The 24,826-nt window shown below is 38.1% G+C and overlaps 2 protein-coding genes across 5 annotated transcripts; both read left to right on the top strand.

Moving 5' to 3' along the window:
* Nucleotides 1–4,136: 4,136 nt before the first annotated feature.
* Nucleotides 4,137–5,991, top strand: LOC149042761 (uncharacterized). The gene has a single exon (XM_089213735.1). The coding sequence runs from the start codon at nt 5,081–5,083 to the stop codon at nt 5,795–5,797; it is 717 nt and encodes a 238-aa protein (XP_089069861.1). The 5' UTR covers nt 4,137–5,080; the 3' UTR covers nt 5,798–5,991.
* Nucleotides 5,992–6,880: 889 nt separating this feature from the next.
* On the top strand, nt 6,881–24,518 carry LOC113675214 (ATP-binding cassette sub-family C member 4). Of its 4 annotated transcripts, none has more exons than XM_089213539.1 (8): nt 6,881–7,339; nt 8,702–9,251; nt 9,994–10,376; nt 10,902–12,226; nt 13,125–13,695; nt 13,818–13,954; nt 18,239–18,316; nt 22,290–24,518. In XM_089213539.1, the coding sequence occupies exons 2-8, from the start codon at nt 8,724–8,726 to the stop codon at nt 23,195–23,197; spliced, it is 3,930 nt and encodes a 1,309-aa protein (XP_089069665.1). In that variant the 5' UTR covers nt 6,881–7,339; nt 8,702–8,723; the 3' UTR covers nt 23,198–24,518. The 4 variants fall into 4 exon arrangements, with proteins under 4 accessions (XP_089069665.1, XP_089069666.1, XP_089069668.1 ...); XM_089213541.1 differs by having other exon boundaries at nt 6,923–7,339; nt 8,804–9,251; XM_089213540.1 differs by lacking the exon at nt 18,239–18,316.
* Nucleotides 24,519–24,826: the final 308 nt, after the last annotated feature.

The following is a 24,826-nucleotide window of genomic DNA, read 5'->3' as shown; positions in this document are numbered from 1 at the left end:
TTGTAAAAAATCTAAAATCTAAAATATTTGTAAAAAAATATAACATAACACTCTTACCATGTTTATTCATGATTTTAGTAGCTGTTTCAATGATCAAGTTATGCTCTACCACATTTTAGCCAGATTTAATTTGCAGTTTATAAATCTTCTCCACATTATTATATTAGTTGCATGACAAGCGTGACACATAAATTAAAAGATGAATCAACCTCCGAGATAACCCAGAGATGGGTTTTTTTCCCCCCTCTTTGCATATCTATAAAAACCTTCCAAGAATTACTGTATTCAGAAAACTAAAATGTCCAGATCCATTAATAATTCCTTTTCCGGGGGAAGTCAAAGAATGTTTACAAAAGTCAATTCGATTGACAAGCTACATGCATATTTAGCTAACTGATATGTTGTATAAGCGTCTCATCTTACATGCTAACAAGGAGATTAGCTGTTCATATAAATCGTTCGCTGGTGGGACTTTTGGGTATAGTTATCGAGAAGACCGACGTTGCATATCTCAGGTCGTTCCCTTGCGTAGTTGTAAAAAAGACATTTCAAGTTACTTGCAGGGATCCAGAAACTGAAGTTGATCTTATTTTGTCGCGAGCTGGCATCTTCGAGACGCCAAAAGATATGGATTTTACAATTCGCCACATTCATGGATCAAATCTCGGTACCGGTATTGGGTGGAGTCGTAGTTCCATTAGTAGATGTAGAGTGCCTTAAGAAGTGTACGGCCATGGTAAAGGTAGGGTTAAGTCGATTCCAGAAGCCTATTGGGGAATTGGCAAGCGTGTACCACAGATAGTATGCAAGAGGTCTGGAAAATTCATATAACTTGGCTACTTACCACCTTCTGCAAAATTACGCGTCCTGTCAGACTTAGGCCTACATTGGGAATTGGTCAATGGACTACCAAAAATCCAGACAGAGACGGAGTTTTCTATTCTAATGTCTGAGCATTTTGTAGGCTTCCCACCGTCTGGCGGGACGCGTAATTAAGCTCAGTGGTAAGGGGCCCTTACGTACTAGGTACAAGACGCCGACAAAACTTTTTCCTCTTCACCGAAAATCACATTAAAATTTGTCCTTGCTAAATTTCCAGTGTGCTGCACTTATCAGCACCCCCGTGGAATCCCTGCGCATAAGAGGGCGAGGATGTGCGCCGGAATATCGAAAAACGACCCCTATAAAATTATAGAAGGTACCTGAGTCTTATCCGTGTGAGAGTGGCAAAACCTGTTGTCTACCCCTAAAAAGTACCAATTTAAACACAAAAAATTGAAAGATCCCAAAAATAAGAACTCCGTTATCGATGTGCTCCAGAGGCTCAAGTTAGATCATTAAAATCGACCTAGTAATGCTTATTTCAGGTATTTTATGGAGCGAAAAACACCCTAAAAGGTATCAGCTAGGTCTCTGGTAGTCCACTAAAGTTTGAGACACTGTAAAAAGTACCAGATCACTGATTTTGACCCCTGCAAGGTACGGCAAGCATCCACCCACTTCCTGAAATTATCGCTTGAAATTCGCTCGGTAATATATAAAAAAAAAAAAACAACGCGAGTAATACATATAGATCCAAATTCTTTCATCACATAAAAAGTTGTAGGACCTGATAGCATCTTAGGGACGGACCATTAGATTTTTGATGGGGGCGGGTGTGTTGAGGGGGGGTGTTGGGGAGGGGGTGTGGGGTGTTGGGCAATGACCCCCGAAAAAATCGAGCACAGCCATAATGGAAGAAAACACATTGTGCAATTAGCAAAAGTCCCCCCCCACCCCCCTCCCCGCATCAAAAATCGAATGGTCTGTCCCTAAGATATCTTTTACATTATTCCAAAATGAATTTCATACCGCGTTTACATGGAAGATAATTTAGCTTGTAAAAACAAGTATTTATGTCCTTTTTCTATGCTGCCCTCGCTCCTAAAGAGGATTCATACAGATATAATTGTCGTCGTCCAGAATAAGTGTTTCGTTCTAAAAGGAAAACCCAATAAACTCATTCAGAAATGACTCGTTTCGAATAATTTAGCTCTGGTATCATGTGGCGACCGGGATGAACTCATTCCAATATCATGTGAAAGGCCCCTCAGAGTTTTTATTCCCAGAGCGTCACGCTTTGCTCTCCTGCCAGAACAATATAAATTTCAATAGCGTTGAAGCAAAAACCAGCTTTGAACTGCTACGCTGCTACTGAAACAGACCACTGTAGAGCATACACATTAAGTCACCCAGGTGACCAAGATTACGCGATACACTGTGACCATAACCCCGATGACAGGTGTGATAGATGCTCTCAGCTTGCTTCCGTTGGTGGTGACATCGAAGAAGTTCTAGAAACAGCCCAGTGTTCAGCTGAAACCAAAGACGAATTGGTCTTTTTGAAATTTAGAAAAAATCAGACTGATTGGTTTGGCAAGCGAGGAATCCCGTGGCATATTGCAGTCACGATCAGAAGAGGAGTTGAGGGACAAATGGAGATAATGACGTTTGTCCACCTATTTGATAGCTGCAACCAAGACAGCAGCAGCGTTCTTGTCATACTATCGATGTTTTCCGTCAATTGAAAGGTGTCATGCCAGAGTTAAAGTCCATTTATATCAGACAAGACAACACTGGCTGTTATCACTGTGCGTTAACCATCGTTACAGCCAGGCAAGAAGCCGAGGTAAATCGTCTATGTCCTACCAAGATGGATTTCTCTAATTCAAGGGGAAAGGGCTCGTGTAATCGGAAAGCGGCGACCACACGATAGTCCATCTGAATTCAGGGCGTGGTATTGAAACGGCTTCTCAGATGTTTGAAGCGATTAACTCATTTGGTGGCGTCTTTGGAGTGAAGGCCATGCTCTGCAGTCCTCCATCGTCCACAGTCAGAACGTCAGTAAAATGGGAAGGTGTCAGCTTTGTCAACAACGTCCAGTACAGCGGGGACTGTCTGAAAATCTGGAGAGCCTACAACATTGGCTCGGGTATAGTTCTTTCCTGGAGTAAATTTGATCGTCTCTCTAAAGATGAAGTTCCCGTCTCTTCTATCCCGCACAAGTTACACCCAATCAGACTTTGTTACCGTCAAGTCGAGAAGAGTCAAGAAGACTCCTGATTTAGAAGAAGAAGACGTAGATAATGGTGCAGACGGGCCCAGCAATGCCTCTAAAACTCCGTTTGCCTGCCCTGAAGAGGAGTGCATTAAATCATACAAAAGATATTTCTCTCTTTTGAAACACATGGAATGTGGCAGGCACAAGCTTTCTCTTGAATGTGAAACGCTTTATGATCGCGCTATGTTGGGGTATGCGTCAAGGCTAGAACACGGAACGACTGCAGCACCTGAACTAGGGAAAGCAGAATTTTTCCCAAATTTTTCAGCCTCATCTCTCCCAATGGGATGGGCGCCGAAATGTTCTCGCATTCGGAGTATTCGGTCTACTGTGAAACAGGAAGAGTACTTAAACGCTAAATTTTAAATCAGAGAGCGGTCAGGCCAAAAAGAAGATCCCGCAGGTTTTCAGCAAAGGATGCCACTAGTGCGCGGCTATTTCAAAGCACCGAGTTTCTAACTACACAACAGATTGCTGGCTATTTCTCCCGTCTAGCTGCAAAGAGAAATACTGACGAAATAAATACGCAGGAAAATGAAGACGAAGACCGCCAGTTTGGAACATGAAACCCATCTGCAACAGATGAGAGAGAAAGTTGTGACCAATGTTTCAATTCAGAACGCCCATCCAATCTTGTACGACGCATATAACATCTGCGAACTTGTGGAACAGTCCAAACTTTCAACATTTTCTATCTGCATGCTCCGGGAAATTTGTTCCTCATTTGGACTAGACACATCAAACATTACATTAAAGCAAAGAAAGCAACCCTAAATTGACATTCTCACAGACCTTGTAAAGGGTTGCAAATGCCACACTAACAACATCAATCGTCGTCTCAGATAGTGTACAAATGAAACTGTTCATCTGAAACATACGGCGCTATGGGGTGCATCCAACTAGCATATTTTGTACAAAGGGTGAAGCACTCGTTTAAAGTTCAACGAAATTATGTATGCATATAAGCTGCTTTGGTTGGAGGGAAAAACCCGTAAGATATCAGAGTGCGGAAAATTCAAGTCTACGTTCTATATGGTTTCCTGATTTTCTTTCTAGGACCAGTAGTCCAGAACGGTGTTTTAGGGTTAAATGCCTCATAGCACTCTTACAAACGCTAAAAAAGTATCACATCAGTTTATTTTCTTTCACAGTATATTATCATTAATTAGTTAATTAATTAATTGTCAAGTATTTCTTAATGCTGTGCGCTGATGGTGCTGTGTATTGATTCCCTTCCACTTGTTTGCTTGGTGCTTTTAATTTCGTGTTATTGTATTTTGTACTTTTTTTCAACAAATTTTCGCAAATTTAATTTGTTATTGGCCCGTCCTCCCCCTTTACATCGACTAAAGAGAAGATTAAGCAAACATTTCTTCTTAAAAGCGGGGCAATGAAGAAGGAGTGTTCTCTCACAACTGAAACATTCTTTTTTTGCTGCACTTTAGAAATGAAATAAGCATACAGAGAACTGCAAGCAAAAGCACAAATATTGGCGTAAGTAGAATACTTTGTAAAACTCTTAAAATAAAAACAAAGGCAAGTAAATTGATTGAAATATCTTGATCTCCGCACAGTGTACCAACATTATTTTTTCCTTTGAAAGCTTTTTGGTTATTTGTATTTATTTATATCTTTATTTTATCTTGTTTGCACGTATTGCATGCCATTAAAAGAGATGTTATGCTCACGTGATTTTTTACGCGACCTTGTGGTAATAAAAACAAAGGCAAGTAAATAGATTGAAATATCTTGATCTCCGCACAGTGTACCTACAATAGTAAAGGAATAAAGGGGTAAGTTTCTAAAGAAACTGTGGTGCTGCGTCGGTGGGAGAGTATAGCATTAGGGTTAGGGTTAACAACTGGGTTGAAAACGTAAATTAGCCACCGTAAAGGGTAAAAAAGCTGACATTTCGAGCGTTAGCCCTTCGTCAGAGCGACTCAACATTTTGGCCTGAGGGGAAGACAGGAACACCATTTAATGGAAGTCGAGGATTTCAGTTTTTGTGTGGACGACAGCGGCACAGAGTACGTCACATTTAAAGAAAATCCTACAAAGACGAGGCAGGGAGGACTGAACACAAAACATCGTAGTGTTCTGCCAAAAATGTTCGCTACTGGCGGTCAGAGATGTCCTGTTGAGTTACTGAAGCAATACCTTAGTAAGCGTCCTCAAGAGCTGCGCGACAAAGGTCCTTTTTACCTTGCCATAATCGAAAATCCCAAAACAAATGTTTGGTACAAGAAGCAGCGGCTCGGCGTAAACAGCATCGACAATATGATGAAGAGCGTCGTGAAGAACACAGCTCTGGAAACAAGCAAGAAGAAATTGACTAACCACACCGCAAGGAAGACAGTTGTGAAGAAACTCAGAGCAGCAAGCGTCGAGAGGCAGTCGATAATCCAGGTGACCGGCCACGCAAGTGAAAAGTCTCTTGACGACTACGATGAAGGTAGCGAGAAGGAACAGCGACAGCTTTCAAACATTATCAGCAATGCTCCACAGTCAGCATCCTCCAGCAGTTTTCCTGGTCTACCAATGTGGTCTTCTCCTGCAACGACTTCAACGCGTGAACAGGTGAAAACAAGCGGCCATGCTTTCACTGTGAACAACTTTCACAACTGTCAAGTCACATTTAACGTGATTCAGGGGCAATGCAGTTCACCAAAGTCTACAAGTCAGAATGTTATTCCCTGAGGCCGATTGAGATCAAACATTTGAAAACAGTTTAGCGGGCTTAAGTACTCTTGCCGCTTTTAATAACAGAAATTTAGCTTTTGAGTTCGGCTTGTAATATTTTCTGAGAAACTTTCAAGAACTTCACGCTTGATTTACCTGTCACAACATTACATTTTTGATTGGTTCAAATAAAACATGTGAGCATTTTGGAACCCATTGAAGTGTTTTTTGTAGTACGTAAGGCGTGCAGAGTGGCGCGATGGAGTAATTTTGTCGAGAATATAATAAATAAAAAATCGTATGAACCTGCTCGTGCATTTCGTGATTTATGGTCACTCGTGATGTTTTGAAAGTTCTCAAATTGCACTCGCCAACGGCTCGTGCAATTTTGAGAGCTTTCAAAACATCACTCGTGCCCATAAATCACGAAATGCACTCGCGTTCATACGATTTCCTATACTAATTGCAGTAGTACAATATATAAAGAACAGGATACGTGATGTGTTTTACAATGCTTAAAACGAGGGTTCAACGACCTTTCCGCGCGGGATATCCACAAATAGAATTAAATCAGAATTTTGTTGTTAAAGTGAAAGCAAAATAGCCATAGATACACACGTTTCTCTAGCGAAAAAATTTACTCGCACCCTGAGTATTAACTATCAAGAAATCGGTAAAATACAATAGGTTTTCCTTTGAAAGCTTTTTTGTTATTTGTATTTATTCATATCTTTATTTTATCTTGTTTGCACGTATTGCATACATTAAAAGTGATGTTATGCCTAGGTGATTTTTTACGCGACCTTGTGGTAATAAAAACAAAGGCAAGTAAATAGATTGAAATATCTTGATCTACGCGCAGTGTACCTACAATAGGTTTTCCTTTGAAAGCTTTTTGGTTATTTGTATCTATTTACATCTTTATTTTATCTTGTTTGCAAGTATTGCATGCCATTAAAAGTGATGTTATGCATATGTGATTTTTTTACGCGACCTTGTGGTAAAAAATAAAATGGTTGAGTTGTGAAGCGTTTTATACGACAAAAGCTTTTATGTGAAATCCTCACCCACGTCAAAACATTGTCGCGCTATGCAAATTACGTAGGGTAGTTCTTTCAATTAGAACCATCGAGACCTCTTTCCTGTTTGGAACTGATTTGACTTCGGAACAACGATCGTCAAAAACAAAAGAAGAGACATACGGCAAAAAGATCCAATCTTGGCCACTGGGAATACCTTACCCAAACTATGTACCAACTACAGCCGCGAACGTGATATGATATGCAAAGCGAGCCATAATTTGAATATAGTCTCAAAACAGATTTACGGTGAACTGCGTGGGAACACATACATGAAATAGTTGGCTTTATTATCAGCCCTTCTGCGGTTTCCTTCAGAATTTTCATGAAAAATTGTATTAACAGTGTAAAGAGTACAAATGTGAAAAGAATTCGTCGAAAACTAAGCTGGTTTTGATCGTGGCTGCAGCGGCGGGCTTCTCTGTTCACGAATGAAGTTAAACAAACAGTGAAATGAAGCATTCGAGAATATAAAGTTGAGGTCAGTATATTTGCGTTGTTCTTTACGCTTTTTAAGGTGAGAAGATTTCTAAGACAGAAACGTATTTTTCTGCAGCGGCAGGCTTCTCTATTCACGAATGAAATTAAACAAACAATGAAATAAAGCACTCGAGAATATAATATCCAAATTGAGGTCAGTATATTTGCCTTGTTCTTAACGCTTTTTGAGTTGCCAGGATTTCTAAAACAGAAACGTTTTTTTTTCTAAAGAAAGATGTTTTCTGTCTTGTCATGAGCGTGGGACAAAGAAAAAATTCTGAGTCCCCATGATGAAACGAACCTCAGACCCTCGGATTTCACACTCCGATGCTCTACCACTGAGCCACAGAGACTGCACGAAGTTTATATGATACACGCCCTGCATACTGCTAGGATCAGCAATGTCGATGCGTAATGTTTGTAGATAGAAACAAGAGAGATGGTAAATTTTGAGCTTGGTAATGAAATTCATCCCATTCTTGAAAAAGGGCTGCTGATATACACAAGGGTGAAATACAACGCGATTAAGTCGTAAAATCCTATCTTACATGGACGATGTGCTTCATTAGTTTTGGGGGATTCGATGAATCAAAGGGCCTTTGACGCAATAATCACAGACATAAGTTGACTAAATTAACAAATTTCACACCGGTGTCATGGCTTACATGAAAATAGTTTCATTAGTCTCGTGAGCTAGCACAGATAGTCAACTTGACAAAAGGGTAGAGACCTCCCATGGTAAAACAAGTCGCCTTTAAAGTGATAAAACGTCGTGTATCATGAAGATTAGTTTGAAAGAACCGAAATTTATAAATATTATAGACAAATACAAGCAAAATCGATGTCTGAATTCCACGAAGGCGCCAAGTTATTCGGTTGCCATCTTTATGGGTGACAAAGGGCTAACGCTCGAAACATCAGCTTTGAAACTCTCGGTGGCCAATTGACATTAACAATTCAGTTCATAAAACCCAAATTAACTTGCTATATTGCCCCGCCGACGCAGCACCACAGTTTCTATAGAAACTTACCCCCTTTTGCCACTATAATAATTAGCTTGTTTGGATGATTCCCAAGGGATCATGTAGATCTGAATGCTGGCAACAGTAACACGTTATACCATTCGACATAGCGACACACGGATAATTCCAGTTTGAAAGTAGACGATCCATGTCGCCATTTTACCAGCACTAAGTATATCATTCCCAAATGTGAAAAAAATTATTACCCTAAAAGATTATTTATGATGATCTAACGACGATTTGGGCCACCAATAAAAGGGTTTCCATTAGCTAGAAGGTGAAATAGTGCAGTCGTTTATCTTCATCGTATATTAGTTCAATGGATGTTTTTTCTTCGTCAGTTCGCAAATTTCAGACACAGACATGGCAAGGAATGAATACCAAAAAATTTCAAGCGCTGACCAAAGTCCGAAACAAGGCTTCTTCTCTTATCTTCTTTTTAGCTGGATGGACAGCACCTTTAAAACGGGCAGTAAACGGGCCTTACAGGAGAGTGACTTTGTACCTCTTTCCACTGAAAACACAACTCGTGCTGCGACCGAAAAACTTCAATCAAACTGGAACAAAGAGAAAACCAAGTGCAGAGAAAACGGAAAAAAACCAAGACTTTGGAAAAGCGTTCTGAAGATGCTCTCCGTCAAGGATATTATTATCTTTTCATTGTCGGGTGCTATGTACTCAGTGTCTAAGATTTCTCTTATTCTGCTGATAACATATCTTATTTCCGCACTCCTTTCATCTCAAGCACAGAACAATCTTGCTTATCTCTCGGCTCTGGCCATGTTCATTACCAGTTTGTTTCAAGCTATGGGACATCATCACGTTTGTTATAGAGGCGAGTTGACGGGAATCAGAGTGAGTTGCGCCCTAAAAGGTCTAATTTACCATAAGGTAAGTAAATGGATAGTCTCTGAGTATCCTTATAGAAACTACCGCTAAGTTGACGCAGCCGATTGAACGCCAAAGGGAATTGCTAGGGTTAAATTAAAACAACCGGGTGAGGGCAACTTAATCTTGGCTTTGCATCAACGTGCCTTGCCTTGCTTCACATTAACATACTAAAATAGTTCCTAAATTCACGAAAAAGCGGCCCAGTCTTCAAAAAAAAAAGGCATGGTAGACTGCAGTGCTGTTTTTTAGCTTGTTGCAATTGAATTGGATGGTTGGTGAGCCAATATTATGTATGTGGAAGGACATCAGCTGTAAAACCCGTCTCCACGGCGACACTCAACTACGTTAAATTTCATTCTGAAGCAAATTTGAGCGTTGATGTGAAAATCCATTTTACACAGAAAGATCAACAAAAACAACTGACAGATCGGAAAAATTTGAAGACAGACCGGAAACGTACCTTCTGATATATCACATGTCCTCAAACCAGTATTTCTCAGTGGTACTACCATTTCCTGTGTCTTTCGTCTCTCCTCTTGACACTAGGAGGATAGGCTCCAAAATTATCGCCGACTTTAAACTTTTATCATACGGAAATTGAGGCTGGTTTGTCATAATATATTTGCCCCATGGAGGGAGGAAATATTGCGCCCCTTTTCTTCCGTCCTGTACATGGTTTAATGGTGACGACAAAGACAAAGATATTTCGATAATAGGTTAACTCCCTAATATTTTTTCGTAGATGCTACTTCTGAGTAAACACGGTGTATTGAAAGCCACGACAGGTTACGTAATTGAGCTTTTATCCAATGACGTTCAGCGAATGGAAGGCGAAACTGTCAAATATGTTTTTCTGACGGTTTCTTCAACTGTAGAGTTTTTGGCGTTGCCATTCTTACTCCTGTACCTCATTGGCTGGCAGGCACTTGTGGGCTTCATTTCCCTTAGTCTTCTTATTGTATACTTTGCTGGGTTATCCTACATGAACGGTGTATTACGAGTGAAGACAGCAGAAATGTCGGGTCTACGCCTCTCTTTGATGAACCAAGTGATTTCTGGAATTCGCGCCATAAAAATGTATACATGCGAGAATGAATACAGAGCAAGGATAAAATATTCACGCAGGTAAGCAAAAGACGATCTTACCTCTCATATTTAAGTTTCCTTAGTACTTACGAGTCAGGGACGAACGTAATGTCTTGTAAAGGCATAATGAGCGCAGTGACGAAATACCATATAGAAATGATGCTCATATAATTAATATCGATTGAAAATTTTTAGATTTGCAAACAAACAGAAACCAAGAAAGGTATGCATATTTAAGATATGGTGAGTTGGTCTTGAGGTAAAAACCGAGCGTTGTGATCAGTTGGTTCTTATCTGGACAGGATTTTACCGTACAGACCGTTTCTTCAGAAACGGATAAGCCTTGTATTTTGGTTCAAAAGCAAGAAAATTCGAAATTAGCAAATTCAATCTGAGAGCCGTATAATATAAAACTTATTATTAAATTTCAATATCTAATCATGCTTTGTTTTATTTCGACCGCTGGTTAAGGGAACGAGGACTCCGAGTCCGATATTAGTGTGAACACCATTACGTGCATTTCATCGAATTAAAAGCCATTTATTGTCTGATTTGGTTTTTTAGGAATGAAATTAAAATCCTCAATAAGAAAAATGTGGTTTTGACAGCTCTTGTCGCTTTGGAAAGCTCTTCAGGACCTATAGCACTCTTGGTGTCTGTCCTGACTTTTTTATTAACAGGACATACCCTAACACCTGTGAATGTCACCATGCTACTCGCTTTCATTGGTGCTCAAAGACTAAATCCTTGCTGTTTCTTGGCCTATGGTTGGCTGCAAATATACGAAGCTTATGTATCGCTTCTTAGAATAGAAGATTTCCTCCTCTTAAAAGATTTGCCTGCAGTCTCATGTGATCACACGTCTGACAAAAGTAAATCTGATTTGAAAGAGTTAAAAAGCGGATTGACGGATTACGAGGAAAGAGTCGAAGTCAATCACTTTGACGACGCAACGGATGAGCGGGGCATGGCAATAGATTTGTGTGTGTCGAATTTGACATGCATGCAAGTCGGTCGAGAAGAGGAATACATCTTAGAAAATATCGACCTTGGAACAGAATCAAAAAGCTTGACAGTTATTACTGGACCAGTGGGAAGTGGGAAATCTACTCTTCTCTCAGCCATCGCCGGAGAAGTACCAAAAAAAAAGGGAACACTGACTCGCCCAGAAAAACTTGCTTATGTTCCACAGATTGCATGGGTCTTCTCCGGTACAATTCGGGAAAACATCTTGTTTGGTCTACCATACGATGAGCAGATGTATAAGAGAGTGCTCCGAGCGTGTGCACTTGATAAGGACATGCAGGAAATGCCCGATGGAGACTTAACTGTTGTTGGAGAACGCGGTGAAGTTCTTAGCGGCGGTCAGCAGGCAAGAGTAAGTTTAGCTCGCGCAGTGTACGCTGATGCAGATCTTTATTTGTTGGACGACCCTTTCAGTGCTTTGGACTTTAAAGTTGGTCAACACATCTTTGAAAACTGTATTCAAGACTTCCTGGGCGACAAAACCAGGGTATTAATCTCTCATCAAGAGCAGCACATGAAAGAGGCGACTGAAGTGGTAGTCTTATACAAAGGCCGTGTTTTAGGAAGGGGAACTTTTACGGATCTTCAAGGGGAAGGTTTTCTTAATACGACTGTTAATCCACTGCATCAGAAAGCTCCAAAAGATTCGACATTCGACAAGAAATATAATGAACAAGAAGAGAAGTTCATCGATATTAGCGACGAAAAAGATCCACCATCCACTGGAGAGAAGGGCCTGACAATATCGGATGAGGATCGTACTATCGGAAGGGTGTCACCGAAGCTTTACTGGGACTACTTCAGCAGTGGAACTCACTCTATGGGAATCCTTTCCATGATGTGTTTGTTCCCCATTGCGCAAGGTAAGCCTTTCTTATCTGATCTGATGGCCGACTGTGTTTCATGGAAAATGCAAAAGAACTCAACTTTAGACAAGAGACCTGCTATAACCTAATTGCTGTTTATTTTCTTGCGGCGTTCGGAATCGAGATCATCTAGAAGTAGAGTGATTTTACATGTGAAGAGATTCCGTCATGTTGGTCGATGATTTCACATGTGAAGAGATTTCGTCATGTCGGTCGATAAATAATATTTTTCTTTAATAACTTATTATTATCTTCATCAATTATTATTTTCTGTTTTGTGTACGGAACGATGTAAATGTGTAAGTTTTCATGCCTTGCTGTCAATGACAGTACTTTACTCTAAAAGGCTATCCATGTAGTTTTGGAAGCGATAGTAGATTCTTTCGTGATATCAACAGCTGAAGACAATTAATAAAAATTGAACCACGATCTCAATCAGTCCTACATAAAGATCCCTTATACATGAAGATTTGAATTTTTTATAGCTTTTTTCTGGCTGAGGAATATGAGGGTGCACTTTGTTCTTCACGTCAAGGACAACAGAAGAGCGTGAAATCATTCATTTTAGTGGCAAATTTCCGAAACCGTGAACCTAGGTTGACAGTAGATCGAGAGAAAATGAGTTACCCTTTCTTAACTCGTAAATCAATAAGAGTTTTTGTTTTGAACTGATGTGCCAATGTATTTCAAGTTGGAGGTGAATGTTCAACCCTAGGTCGCTGTCGATGGCCGGGGCTGTGAAAGTTCTTGTCGTAAGTGAAAACTAATACACTCTACTTGCAGACGTGGAATTTAGAAAGACTATCCATCCAGTTATTGCTAAGTTCTACTTACATATAGTCACCCCTGTAGCATTAGACCTTGTGGAAACTTAATTGGTTTGTTTTAATTTCAGCAATAATTGTCGCTCCCAATGTTTGGCTCTCGCTTATGACGAAGAAGCTTCCAGAAGATCAGAGAAACAAGATAAACATTATCATCTACACTTGTCTTGTCAGTGGGTGCGTTATGCTCGCCTTCGTTCGAGCATATGCTTTCCTATGGATTTCTCTGAAATGTTCTGAAAGTCTCCATGACTTGATGGTAGAAGCCCTTCTACGATCACCAGTGTTGTTTTTTGATTCAAATCCAGTAGGAAGAATACTCAATCGGTTCTCGAAAGATATTGGCTGCATGGACGAGCTTTTGCCCAAAGAGTTTCTGTTGTCAATTCAGTTATTATTACTGGCTATTTGTACGATACTTATACCAACTGTTGCAAATCCTTGGCTCCTGTTCGTCATTATTCCGTTGATGACTTTTGTGGCATTCGTCTCCAAGTATTACTCGAAAACGTCCCGAGAGTTAAAAAGGTTGGAATCAATCAGCCGCAGCCCTGTTTTCTCCCACATATCGGAGACTTTGAATGGATTGGATACAATTCGGACAAGAAATAGGCAGAGAGACTTCGTCCATGAGTTATACAGGTACGTTAGCGGTTTCTTTCTGTAGAAGTGACGCCTTGTTAAAAAAAGGAATTTCTGCTTCACACCTTCAAACAAACAAGTTGCGGAAACACGCGGAACAATTACCAATTTCTTTTTCCTAGATACCAAGATACCCATAATCAGATATCTATCATGGTGATGGCCAGTGCCAGATGGCTCGGAGTGCGTCTGGACGTTGTTGCTTCCCTGATAGTTGGTTCAGTTGCTGCAGCAACAGCGTTTGTAGCCCAAGATGCCGGTAAGTATTAAAGGAGGGAATGTTTTCGGTTCACTTTCAACAAACATAAAAAGTCATTAACTTTAAGTTAGAGAAATATCTGATTTCTTAATGAGAAGTTGACTTTTAGCATCATCATTGTCAGCATTCATTATCGTCGTCATTGCCGTTGCAGTCACCGTTGTTGTTGTCTTCGTCGTCCTTGTTATCATTAGTTTAGGAAGTTTAAGAAACTATGACGAAAAGAACGACGTTAAGACCAGACGCAGAGAACGAGAGACGGAAACAAGGACGTTTTGGGCGGCAAAAGGAAACTAAAGCGATGTTGTTATTTAAAGACGACGGCGTTTGAAATTTCGGTTAACTTCGCGTTCTATAGAGATATGACATCCTTCGGGCGCATTGAAAACTTTGCTTTTCTTAGTTATTTCATTTTTAAGTATTTCTTCTAAAAAATCAAGCTGTGAAATCTTAACATCGATACCGCTGTCTCTTTCTTCTTACAGTCGAACCTGTATTAAGTGGCACCGTAATTAGCGGGCACTATGTATTAAGCGGTCAGTTGTCTAACTTCCGAAATTTTTACCCCTTATTTACACAGTTTTTTTAAAACGGAACCACGCAAGCAAAACTGAGAATAATCCTTATCGTAATATTTATCGATATTTATCTCCCGTAATTAATGTTAATTGTTTTATTGAGCGAATTTTTGTATATTAAGCGGTCAATTATGGCCCATGATGACCTTTTCTATCGATTCTTTATAATACTCTATTCTGCTGTATAAAGCGGTCAACCTGCACTAAGCGGTTACCAAGCCATTTCTCGTGGGTGACTGCTTAATACAGGTTTGACTGTTTTTCGATTTTAATCCTGAATTTGTTTTGTTAAAAGATTGTATCGGTCGTGGACTGACTTTCCTGTGACTAGGAACTTTCTCGGTGGCATGGCATTAACATTATTTGCCAGTGCTTCTCGTTCTAGATCTGATTCTAGATTTGTAACGTTCAATTGCAAGAACATCTAGGACGTAATTCAGTATATCAAGGTCAGTGTTCCATTGTTCCGAATTTTTTTAATCTCGGTACCTATATTAACTGATGCAACTTGAACGTCGTTATAACATTTACAATACCAAACTTTAGGTAAATTGTGTGACAACGAGGTAATAAATTATGTGTTGTACGTAACGATCATCTATTCTGCACCATTTTTGCCAGATTTTCAAGGTGGATAAACAAGTAAACAAACTATAATACATAGATTTAGCCAAGCCTAAAAGCGGAGGTTGAAAAGTTCTAGATGGTATTTCCTCAAGTTTGCCATTAATTGAATTTACTGAAAGGTGGAGTTGTTGCAACATGTTAACATGAAATGCAACAATAAATTTTATTGATATGTAAAAGGTATTCATTTGACTATCTGCTGGCAAGTCTTTGTATTTTATTTCAACCCAACTATTTTCCACAACTTGTAAACACCATTAAAAAATAATTACCAGGGTAGTCAGGGAAATGGAAAATTTGTGGCATATACACCATGTTTGAAATGTCAAGTCCATAGTAAGCTAACAGGATTGAGAAGGGTATAAGTGGGAATAGAATCTCTTGTCTTTATCATTAATTTGCTAACTGCTCCTGTTGGCAATGTTTTGATGAGGTTGGGTTGTCAGGGCAAAGAAAATGAGGATTTTAGTCGGCAGTGACTTTTTCAAACCTGGAAACTATCATCATGAAAGCCAGACTTGTGCCTGGTAACTCATTCTTATTCTGATAAACTAGTTTTAAGAAGGATACAATATTTTATTACATAAAGTTGATGCATACGCTGTGCACAAAACTTTAATTTGACTTTAATTTTATAGCCAATACCAATCCTTAGACATAATAATATATAAGGAAGATCAGAGGAAAAAATTATGTGCCATACATCTGCGAGATTTCATGTAATTATTTTAATTACATGAATATTAACTGATCTAGAAGATATAAGAATATTCAAAAGAGAAGAAAATTTGATTGAAAAATTAGAATTTAGCATAGGCCAGATAAACAAGATTCTTAGAAAAGAAATGTGTACTAAAGAAAAAGCTAAGCAAACTTTTTTACAAAACCTGCCTGTACCTGCACGGCACATAATAAAGTCATTCAAAGTAGTCATAATCCCGATTTTATATGTTGAAAACACATGCACGCGCAGATTTCCTCTAAAACTGTAGTTCAAGCCTGCAATGACTTTTAAATTTTGATGAATACCTAAAAAAGAGAACAAATAAATGTCTAGTTTCTATTTATTTAGTTTACACGTTGGTTAGTGAGGTAAAATTGAGTCAAACATTCATACGACGACAGGTTCAAGAAATTTTCATAGTAAATTTTAAGGTTAGTCTTAACAATCACCTTCATGAGCAAATTAGACCAGGTTTGTACTGATGATGCCCAAAAGAACTATCTGTGGTAAGAGGGCAGGCTCTTTTTCATTTAAAGAAATACTGAGGTTATCATCTCCCCACAAGTTCAGTGCAAAGTGAGAGTGAATAAGACTGATATTGACTATGTTGGAAAAATATTCAGAGGAGGATAAAAAGTAAGATATGGTCTGCACAACTCTCTTATTTTAACTTTTTAACCTTAAAAGCTAAGGCATTTATATTCTTGCGTTGTGCCCTATGTGGACGCCAATTTATTCAACTTTCATGCTTCAAAATACAAAAAAAGGTTCTCTTCATCTATGAGCCCTAAACATTATAGGGGAGGAAGCAGGTCATAGTAAAAACCTGAATTAAAATAGGAGGGCCCCCATTAATTTCAGTCCTAATTTAAGGAGGATCCTTGCTTTTCCAGATTTCCATCCTTTAAAACTCGCATATCTTGTGACCAATTCCTTAGATCAATGTTTAGTTTGGGCATGAGTATCGGTAAGAAACACTATGCATTAATGAATGCTTGAGCAAGAGTGTTTAATGCCATCTAAATAATAATATTACATGTTACAATGTAGTAACTTACACAGCAAATTTATATAATCACACAATTCCAAACGAAAGAAGTCAGGTTCTTGACTCACCCGCCTTTAAGGACCCAAGGTGGGAATAGATATGGTAAACAGTTACAATTAATACAAAGTTGAAAGTCTGAAAGCTAAAAGATATACATTACAATTATCAGACCCTATGCATCCTGGCAAAAAAAAAGGGTCAATTGCCACCATAACTTCTCCCAAACATCCATGCTTACAGGAAATCATTAATTTTTTTCACTAGGTGGTACTGTATTTACACTACTTCTATTAACACAAATGTGCTTTTCTAAAGTTATCTCATACCATATGACTGTACAGGTCATGTGGAAGGTTCCTGCATGGGGAATGACATTTCAATTACCTCAGCAAACTTTAATTATCAGAATTGCAAATCAAGCTGTATTTACCAAGTGCTCAAGTTTCCAAATCAGTCACCTAATTGTTACATTGGAGTTCACTCCTTTTAGAGGCTCTCTTCAGCTTGATCATCCTGTTGCACGTGAAAACATCAAATATTACTAACATATTAAAATAATTGTTTAGTCACGGTACTTTTCAGCGCTATTTTTTCATGCTTTCTACTCGATTCGTTCGAACTTCAGGAAATGGTTTGTCTCACAAAACATGGCGCCACTTTCTCTTCGCTCAACATCTCGAGGCACACTTACTGCTCGGGTTATGATGAATATCCTTGCGATGCGATAATTTTTTCCTTAATAATAATAATAATTTTTTCCTTAATGCTGGAAACTGAAGAATCAATCTCTGAAATTGCTGGTCATCACATTTTGCAAGAAGCGTCCGAGCTGTGATCGTGTAATTAAACGGGGTTCTGGCAATTAGAGCTCACAAGCACGCTGGTATGCATATGGTTAACGTAAATAATTTTTGTTTACAGTTTTCAAATTCAAGAGCCGTTTTTGAGAGTCTGTTTCTGTAACCTTCCTGAATGTTTTCTGTTAAATTCATTGAGGTACAATTTCGGAATTTCATAATTGATTATAAACAATAAATTCTTATTAGCACCATAATTTAGGGAAGTTTTCATGACACATTATTGCTTTACAATTTGTGAACCATTTCTGAAACCTGCTTGGACATTTTCTTTTGAATCAATTGAATCACACTCTCGAAATTTCATCAATAATTAAGAACGATAAATCCGTATATGTAGCACAAGTGAAGCACATTTTAAACTTTCCATACGATTTTAGGAAACTATACTTAATTGACTCTGGATAGATTAGCCTGCGATAACTCGTTGATTATTTTATTATTTTGTAGCCTTAAAAGCTTGGCTCAAGACTCTGGAGGTACTTAACTTGACATACTTAATACACAAGGCATCCTTCAAGGAGGAAGGTTGGAATACAATTACTTTTAGGACCGTTTATTGCACCCAGTTTACATATGCAGATAATTGCTTAAAAATACCAACTATAGCTGTATTCAGAGGCATAAACATATAGGTAATATTTTTCTAATTTTTCCTTCTTCCTTTAACCCTTATCTCCCATGTGTGATCAAGACAGAATTTCTCCTTACAATATCAATACAATATCAAGCAGACAAGTGATGAGAATATAGAAAAATACTAATTAGGGCAGGGATTATTAATTCATCCATAGCAAATTCTTGAAACTAACATCACAAGAACTAACTATGTGGCAGACAGTAAGGAGAATTGCTAATAAGGTCTGGGAAGTTAAAGGGTGAATTGTGCTCCTGAAATGGTGAATGGTATTGAAGAAAAAGTAAAGCAAGTTCTTGAAACATTCAATGTTAAATAAAACTTTGTCATGAATGTTAACCCTTAAACTCCCATGAGTGACCAAGACATAATTTTCCCCACAATGTCAATACAATATCAACCAGATAGGCAATAAGAATAAGGACAAATATCAATTTGGAGATAATTAGTTGATCCAATACTTAATTATCTGAACTAACATTGTAAGAACTGTATGGTTGATGAAGGGTTATTAATTGGGATGGGAACCAAAACATCTGTTAAGCTATAATTATAACAAATAACTTTCCATGTAAACAAACCACAATGAAGCATGATATGAATCAATTTAATCTCATCCAGTTTGAATATAGAATCCCAATCTAACTAACTTACAAAAGGAATAGGAAAAAGCTCAATGTGTTTTTCCTGCTTCTGTTATTCTAAATATCACAAATCAATCATGCCACCACTTCAGTGTAATTTATTTTTGATGATGTCAACTGTTTCTTATGGACATCTATTCTTAGTATCTATCTTTTTATCAGCTGACATCTGAGAAGAATCAAGTCAACACTGGTAATTTGACACAGTTCAGGCAAACCCTATAATTGGTTGAATTTTATTTGATTAAAAACATGAAGGGCAATTGGGGAAATTAGCTAGCACAATCCAAGTCTCTCTTTTTAAGTATTCTGTGATGTTTCTTCTATCAAATGGTAAAGTTTACAGTTTCCCTCATTTTACTGTCTTCTGTTCATTTGTTTGTTCCTAACAACCTCAATTATTATTGCCAACAAATACGAGGGCTAATAAAAACGTGTACAGCTGTTAACACTTGAATCCCTGAGAGAGACTAGCACCTAATTTCTCCATGAACATAAAACATAAGCTACCAGTAACAGGTTTTTCCATTGTTTCATAACATCAGATTCTCGTCACATTTTTTTGCTACATTTGAAAACATAAGAAAATTTTAATCATTATAATATAATGAAATCCCTCTTTTTAACCCTTTTAGTCCCATTAGTGACCAAGACAGAATTTCTCCTTACATTATCAGTATGATATCAAGCAGACAAGAAATAAGAATAAAAACAAAATAAAAATTAAGGGATTTTTGGTTGATCCAATTCCAAATTCTTCAACCAAACATCACAAATTGTATGGCAGTCAGTGAGGAGAATTACTCATGAAATCTTGAGAGTTAAAGGTTAAGAGACATATGGTAATCATTTGTACCCGAAAGAGAGTGAATAAATGTAACATACTCCAGGAAAGTGTTCTTTAATACAATGAAGTTTCAAACTCTTTGAAATTAAGTTGACTTCGTGATTCAGATTTTGGTTAAAAACATGTAATATCTCTTTACATGGATGAAAAGAGAATGCCATTTATGAATTTTAAAATAGTAAATGTCAAAAACTTAAAGATGGAATTGAAAAAAAACTGCTAAAATATGATATATCTATTCACTGATAATTAAATCATTAGCTGGCACAAGGAGATATAAAAGAGGTTTTGTGAAAAAACTAGGGCAATAAAATTAAAGATTCAGCAGAAGCATATGACATCAAGTAGTTTACTGATGTTTTCACCTGAATTCAATCTGGAAAGAGAGCTCTGCAACACTTCTGTTTTATCTTCTCACACTTCAATTAAAACATGAAATTTAATTATTTGCAGGTATGTTAGGGAGGAAATTGAATAGATATATGTTACATAAAAAGGTAACTCTTACAACAAAAATAAAGCAGAAACATTTTACCGACATGTTTATGCTTCTGAATACAGCTACAATAAGTATTTTTAAGCAACTATCTACATATGTAAACCGGGTGCAATAAACGGTCCTAAAAGCAATTTTATTCTAACCTTCCTCCTTGAAGGGTGCCTTGTGAATTAAGTATATCAAGTTAAGTACCTCCAGAGTCATAAGTCGGACTTTTGAGGCTACAAAATAATAAAATAATCAACGAGTTATCGCAGGCCAATCTATTCAAAGTCAATTAAGTATAGTTTCCTAAAATGATACGGAAAGTTTAAGATGTGCTTCACTTGTGCTACATATACCCTATACCCTAGAAAGAATTAGATACTTGCGCTCGCCGTTTGCTATCATTGAAAACTTCTTAGATAAACAAATTAAAATCCGTAAGATAACTTCTTTCCCCTTAGCACAACGAGCATCTCTCTTCCAGTAGTCGTTCTTCCAGTCTCTAGTGATTGCTTAAGCTTTGCAGGTATTGCTGTCGATTTTCCAACTGCCGTCTTTATTATGAAGATAATGAAGATGAGAATGGTTGTATAATTATTAGTATTTCATAGAAGGGACAGTTTTATTCTCCTGTGGGAAAATACAGAATCACATATACATATGTTATTCGCCATTCGGGAGGTCCGTATTAGGAAAGAAGGTTCTCAACACAGAAGGCAAATTTTTTCCTAATACGCACCGACCTGAACTGGTCACAATCTGGTACTGGTTTGGCAAACAAACTCAAGTTCAATGACTGTCTAGACAATTTTTTCTTAAAAAACATTAAATGATCCAACGGAAAGCATTATTCACTTCCATCGACGATTAGTGTACAAAGAATACCTATGCTCAATCAGTAAATGGCGATGAAAGTAATTATAAGTAATTCAGATGCATGTTTTAAAGTTGTGGGAGTTTGTTTGTTTGTTTGTTTGTTTGTTTCCTGCAATGGCGTGTATAAATTGTCTTTTTCCACCAAAAAACTGAAGGCAAATGAGAAACCTTTGCTAGACCCAAGAGGAATTTAATGCAGCTCAATGCAATTTACTGAACAAATGGCCAAATTGAACAGACTTACAAAGACTTACCAAATCGTATTTGTAGTAGGATTGAAAATTCACTCACCGTTTTACAACGAAAAATTGTTTGAGAGAATTCAGAAAGGAATGAAAGTTTCGTCGATTACTGATTCAATTGTAAAAAGGTATCTCGCAGTTTAACTTTCCGAGTTACTTTTTGTCAAAGATTAAAATTCATTAAAAGCTGTTTTTTAGGCCGCGTGTCCATTTAATGACACATTTGCTACCGCAAATTAATTTCGAAAACAATTTTTTGCCTGCAACCAAAGGTGATTTGAGAGGTACAAAAGAGAGGATTAATAAGTTATTAATCGGCTTGATTTGCTTAACAATACTTTGCTTGAAAATATTGCGCAGCCGGCAAAACAAAATATATTTATGAAAAAACGGCCAAGAAGCTAGGAATTTTCTCAGCGACTCACGAAAGCGTTACTGTGCCTCTGGGCAAAGATAGGAAATCCGGACCGCACCAGGAACCCATCAGATTGCAGGATACGTTACCGTGCCCTAAGAGAGAAAATTCAAGGGTTTACAACACGGGGCGTAATATTTTTACCAAAAGGAAGTGGCGCCCCCCCCCCCCACCCCCCACGATCCTAATCCCCAATTTTACTTTTTACTCCCATATTTTCCGTGTATGGAAGGTTTGTAGAAAATATAAACTTTCAAAACTACATTGTAATTCCGTTCCTATTAAAAATTGTACTCTGTGACACGGTTCATTATAAGCAGTCAATGTTTACATTTTCAATTTTCCTCCATTTTTAGCAATTGCCACTCTTGCACTTGTTTACGTCGTCCAAATCACAGACACAACTCAAACGGCAGTGAGAAGAAGCTTGAATGTTGATAATCTCATGACGTCAGTGGAACGAGTTATGACGTACACTAAGCTTGACTCTGAGCCTGGATACAAAGTAGAAAAACGTCCCCCAGAACACTGGCCACGCGAAGGGAAAATCACCTTTAAAGATGTATCACTGACATATTACCCGGGAGGACCTCAAGTACTAAAGAAAATTAACCTTGAAATCAAAGGCGGAACGAAGATCGGTATTGCAGGCCGTACAGGTGCAGGAAAGACTTCTGTTTTGGCAGCTCTACTGCGCATGCCAGATGCTGATGGACAGATAATGGTTGACGATATTCCCATAATGGATATTAACATTCAAGAAGCTCGACGATGCATATCGGTTCTAGGACAAAGTCCAGTCCTATTCAGTGGAACGCTGAGAAAAAATCTCGATCTTTTGGAGCAGTTTCAAGACAAGGATTTATGGCAAGCGTTGAGAGACACTCAACTAAAAGACGTAGTTGAGAGCCTGGAGGGACAGTTGGATTACCAGCTTTCCGAACATGGCGCAGATATCAGCGTAGGAGAAAGGCAGTTGATTTGTTTGGCTCGTGTCTTGTTACATCGAAGCAAGATCATCATCCTAGATGAACCCACTGCACACGTAGATCCAGAAACAGAGCACAAAATGTGGAGGGTGGTACGCGAAAAACTGAAGGACTGTACCGTAATTACCATAGCTCACCGCCTGAGCTCAATTAAAGATTGCGATATGATTTTGGTTTTAGAAAATGGAGAAATACGCGAATTTGGCAAGTTTGATTTATTAGTGAGAAGAGAGGGAGGTATATTGAGTGAAATGGCTCGTGTTTCAGGTATCTAAAATGTGCATGGAAGAAAGTCACCGAAAACCTTCCCTTATCTTATTGTTCTTGGTAAAAGATGGTAACAAAATTAACCAAATGCGACAGAAAGTTAATACCGCTCCCTTTTGAGCTGAGGTTTTTCAAATTGGCTTTGCAATGTGTTTTATTCTATAGCTCTTTTTCCGTTTTAGAATGATTTAGGTAACAAAAGCCTCTACTGAATTATTGTCTTGACGTCATGGCTCTTCTTGGGAGCACAATAACGCAGAAGGAGCACCAAAAAACCTTAAAGAAAACACAATCGAATTCGCAAAGAAATTCGTAATCTTCTGTTATTTTATACTTAAATGGTTGTATGGTTTTTAGAGATTTAAATTAGAAGATGTACTTGTCTGCTTGATTTTTAAACTAACAGGGATAAAAAATCTTAGCATCGTCTACGTCATTTTGAGGATTTTGTTAGCTTCAGAAAGCTTTGAGCTGAGTACACCATCATACACCTGTAGCGGTGAAAAAGTACATTATTTCCTCTTTAAGCACAAATCAAGAAGGAAGTCAATTCTGATTATCAGCTCCCTTGTTAAAGCGTGATCGTGGCGCTCTACTTTTGACCGTTTTATTGAAATTATGAAGGTGTAATAGTAACTTACCTGAGCTTGTGGGAACAGTTGCATGAGCATCCTAATAATATCTGCTCACACATCAGCGCTTTCTCCGCGAACATTCTTCATTTCTTGGAATGGATGAAAACATATTCTGCTTTATTCCTTTCTTGCCCGTGTTTGGTTTTTTCTGATACATTTCCTTGGAATTTTTTTTCTTTCGTACGTTGCCCTTTCCTGGTCTGCTCAGTATCAAATCAGTATCATTGATATATTCACTGAGCCGGCCAAATAGATTTGAGGCCATGTCTAACTTAAAAGCAAAGGAAGGAAGGAAGGAGCCTTATTCCTTATTCTGGAAAAAATTGCGTTGAACGGAGAGAAAGCGCTGCACCCATGCCTATCAGTGTGTTACAAATAATTTCGAAAGGTGAACGCTCGAAAAGTCTGCTTTAAAACTCTTCGAGGGACAACATCAGTTCCTTTAGTTCGGCCATGAAAAAACATTTCTTAGCATAGTGTTGTGAATAGAAAAATATAAGTATGTGGTTTGAATTAATTTTGTATACATACATTTTTAGCTGTAGATGATAGACGTTTTGCGATTGATATTCATACTTTGTACTATTCTTAATTATTTCATGATTACTCGGTAGATATGTAGCATAAAAGGTTCCTGGTTTATCAGTCATACTGTCGTGTGTTACCCTCTCTAAATAAATTTTTTACTTACTTATTTACCTACTTACCTAACGGTGGCCAATTTACGTTATTAACTCTGTTGTTAATAACAGATTATCTTGTAACTTTGAGTTGGCGTCGTGTTACGACAAAAAGTCGAGACGGCAATTGACAGAATCTTTGATCGAGAATCAAGAAGTTTCCAATATTGAGTGATAAGTGCCGACATTTTCCGTGGCAGTACCCACGATCCTCTGAGCATACATTTGTTTTACTGTAGGACCGCTGCTGCTCAATGATGGTGGCAGTGTTTAATGTCAAGAGCTAGAATTTTAAGCAACCAATTATGTGGGCAAACATGGT

This window comes from Pocillopora damicornis, chromosome 7 (genome assembly GCF_964200805.1).
Source record: "Pocillopora damicornis chromosome 7, jaPocDami1.2, whole genome shotgun sequence".
NCBI classification, from domain to species: Eukaryota; Metazoa; Cnidaria; class Anthozoa; order Scleractinia; family Pocilloporidae; genus Pocillopora; species Pocillopora damicornis.
This window is presented reverse-complemented; position numbering and strand designations above follow the sequence as displayed.

Bases quoted from the DNA above. Each gene is read 5' to 3' on its own strand.
- LOC149042761 (XM_089213735.1), top strand. From the start codon at position 5,081: ATGGAAGTCGAGGATTTCAGTTTTTGTGTGGACGACAGCGGCACAGAG.
- LOC113675214 (XM_089213539.1), top strand. From the start codon at position 8,724: ATGGCAAGGAATGAATACCAAAAAATTTCAAGCGCTGACCAAAGTCCG. The intron at 13,696-13,817 runs GTACGTTAGCGG...TCTTTTTCCTAG, and splicing joins TTCGTCCATGAGTTATACAG to ATACCAAGATACCCATAATC. The intron at 13,955-18,238 runs GTAAGTATTAAA...ATTATTTTGTAG, and splicing joins GTTTGTAGCCCAAGATGCCG to CCTTAAAAGCTTGGCTCAAG.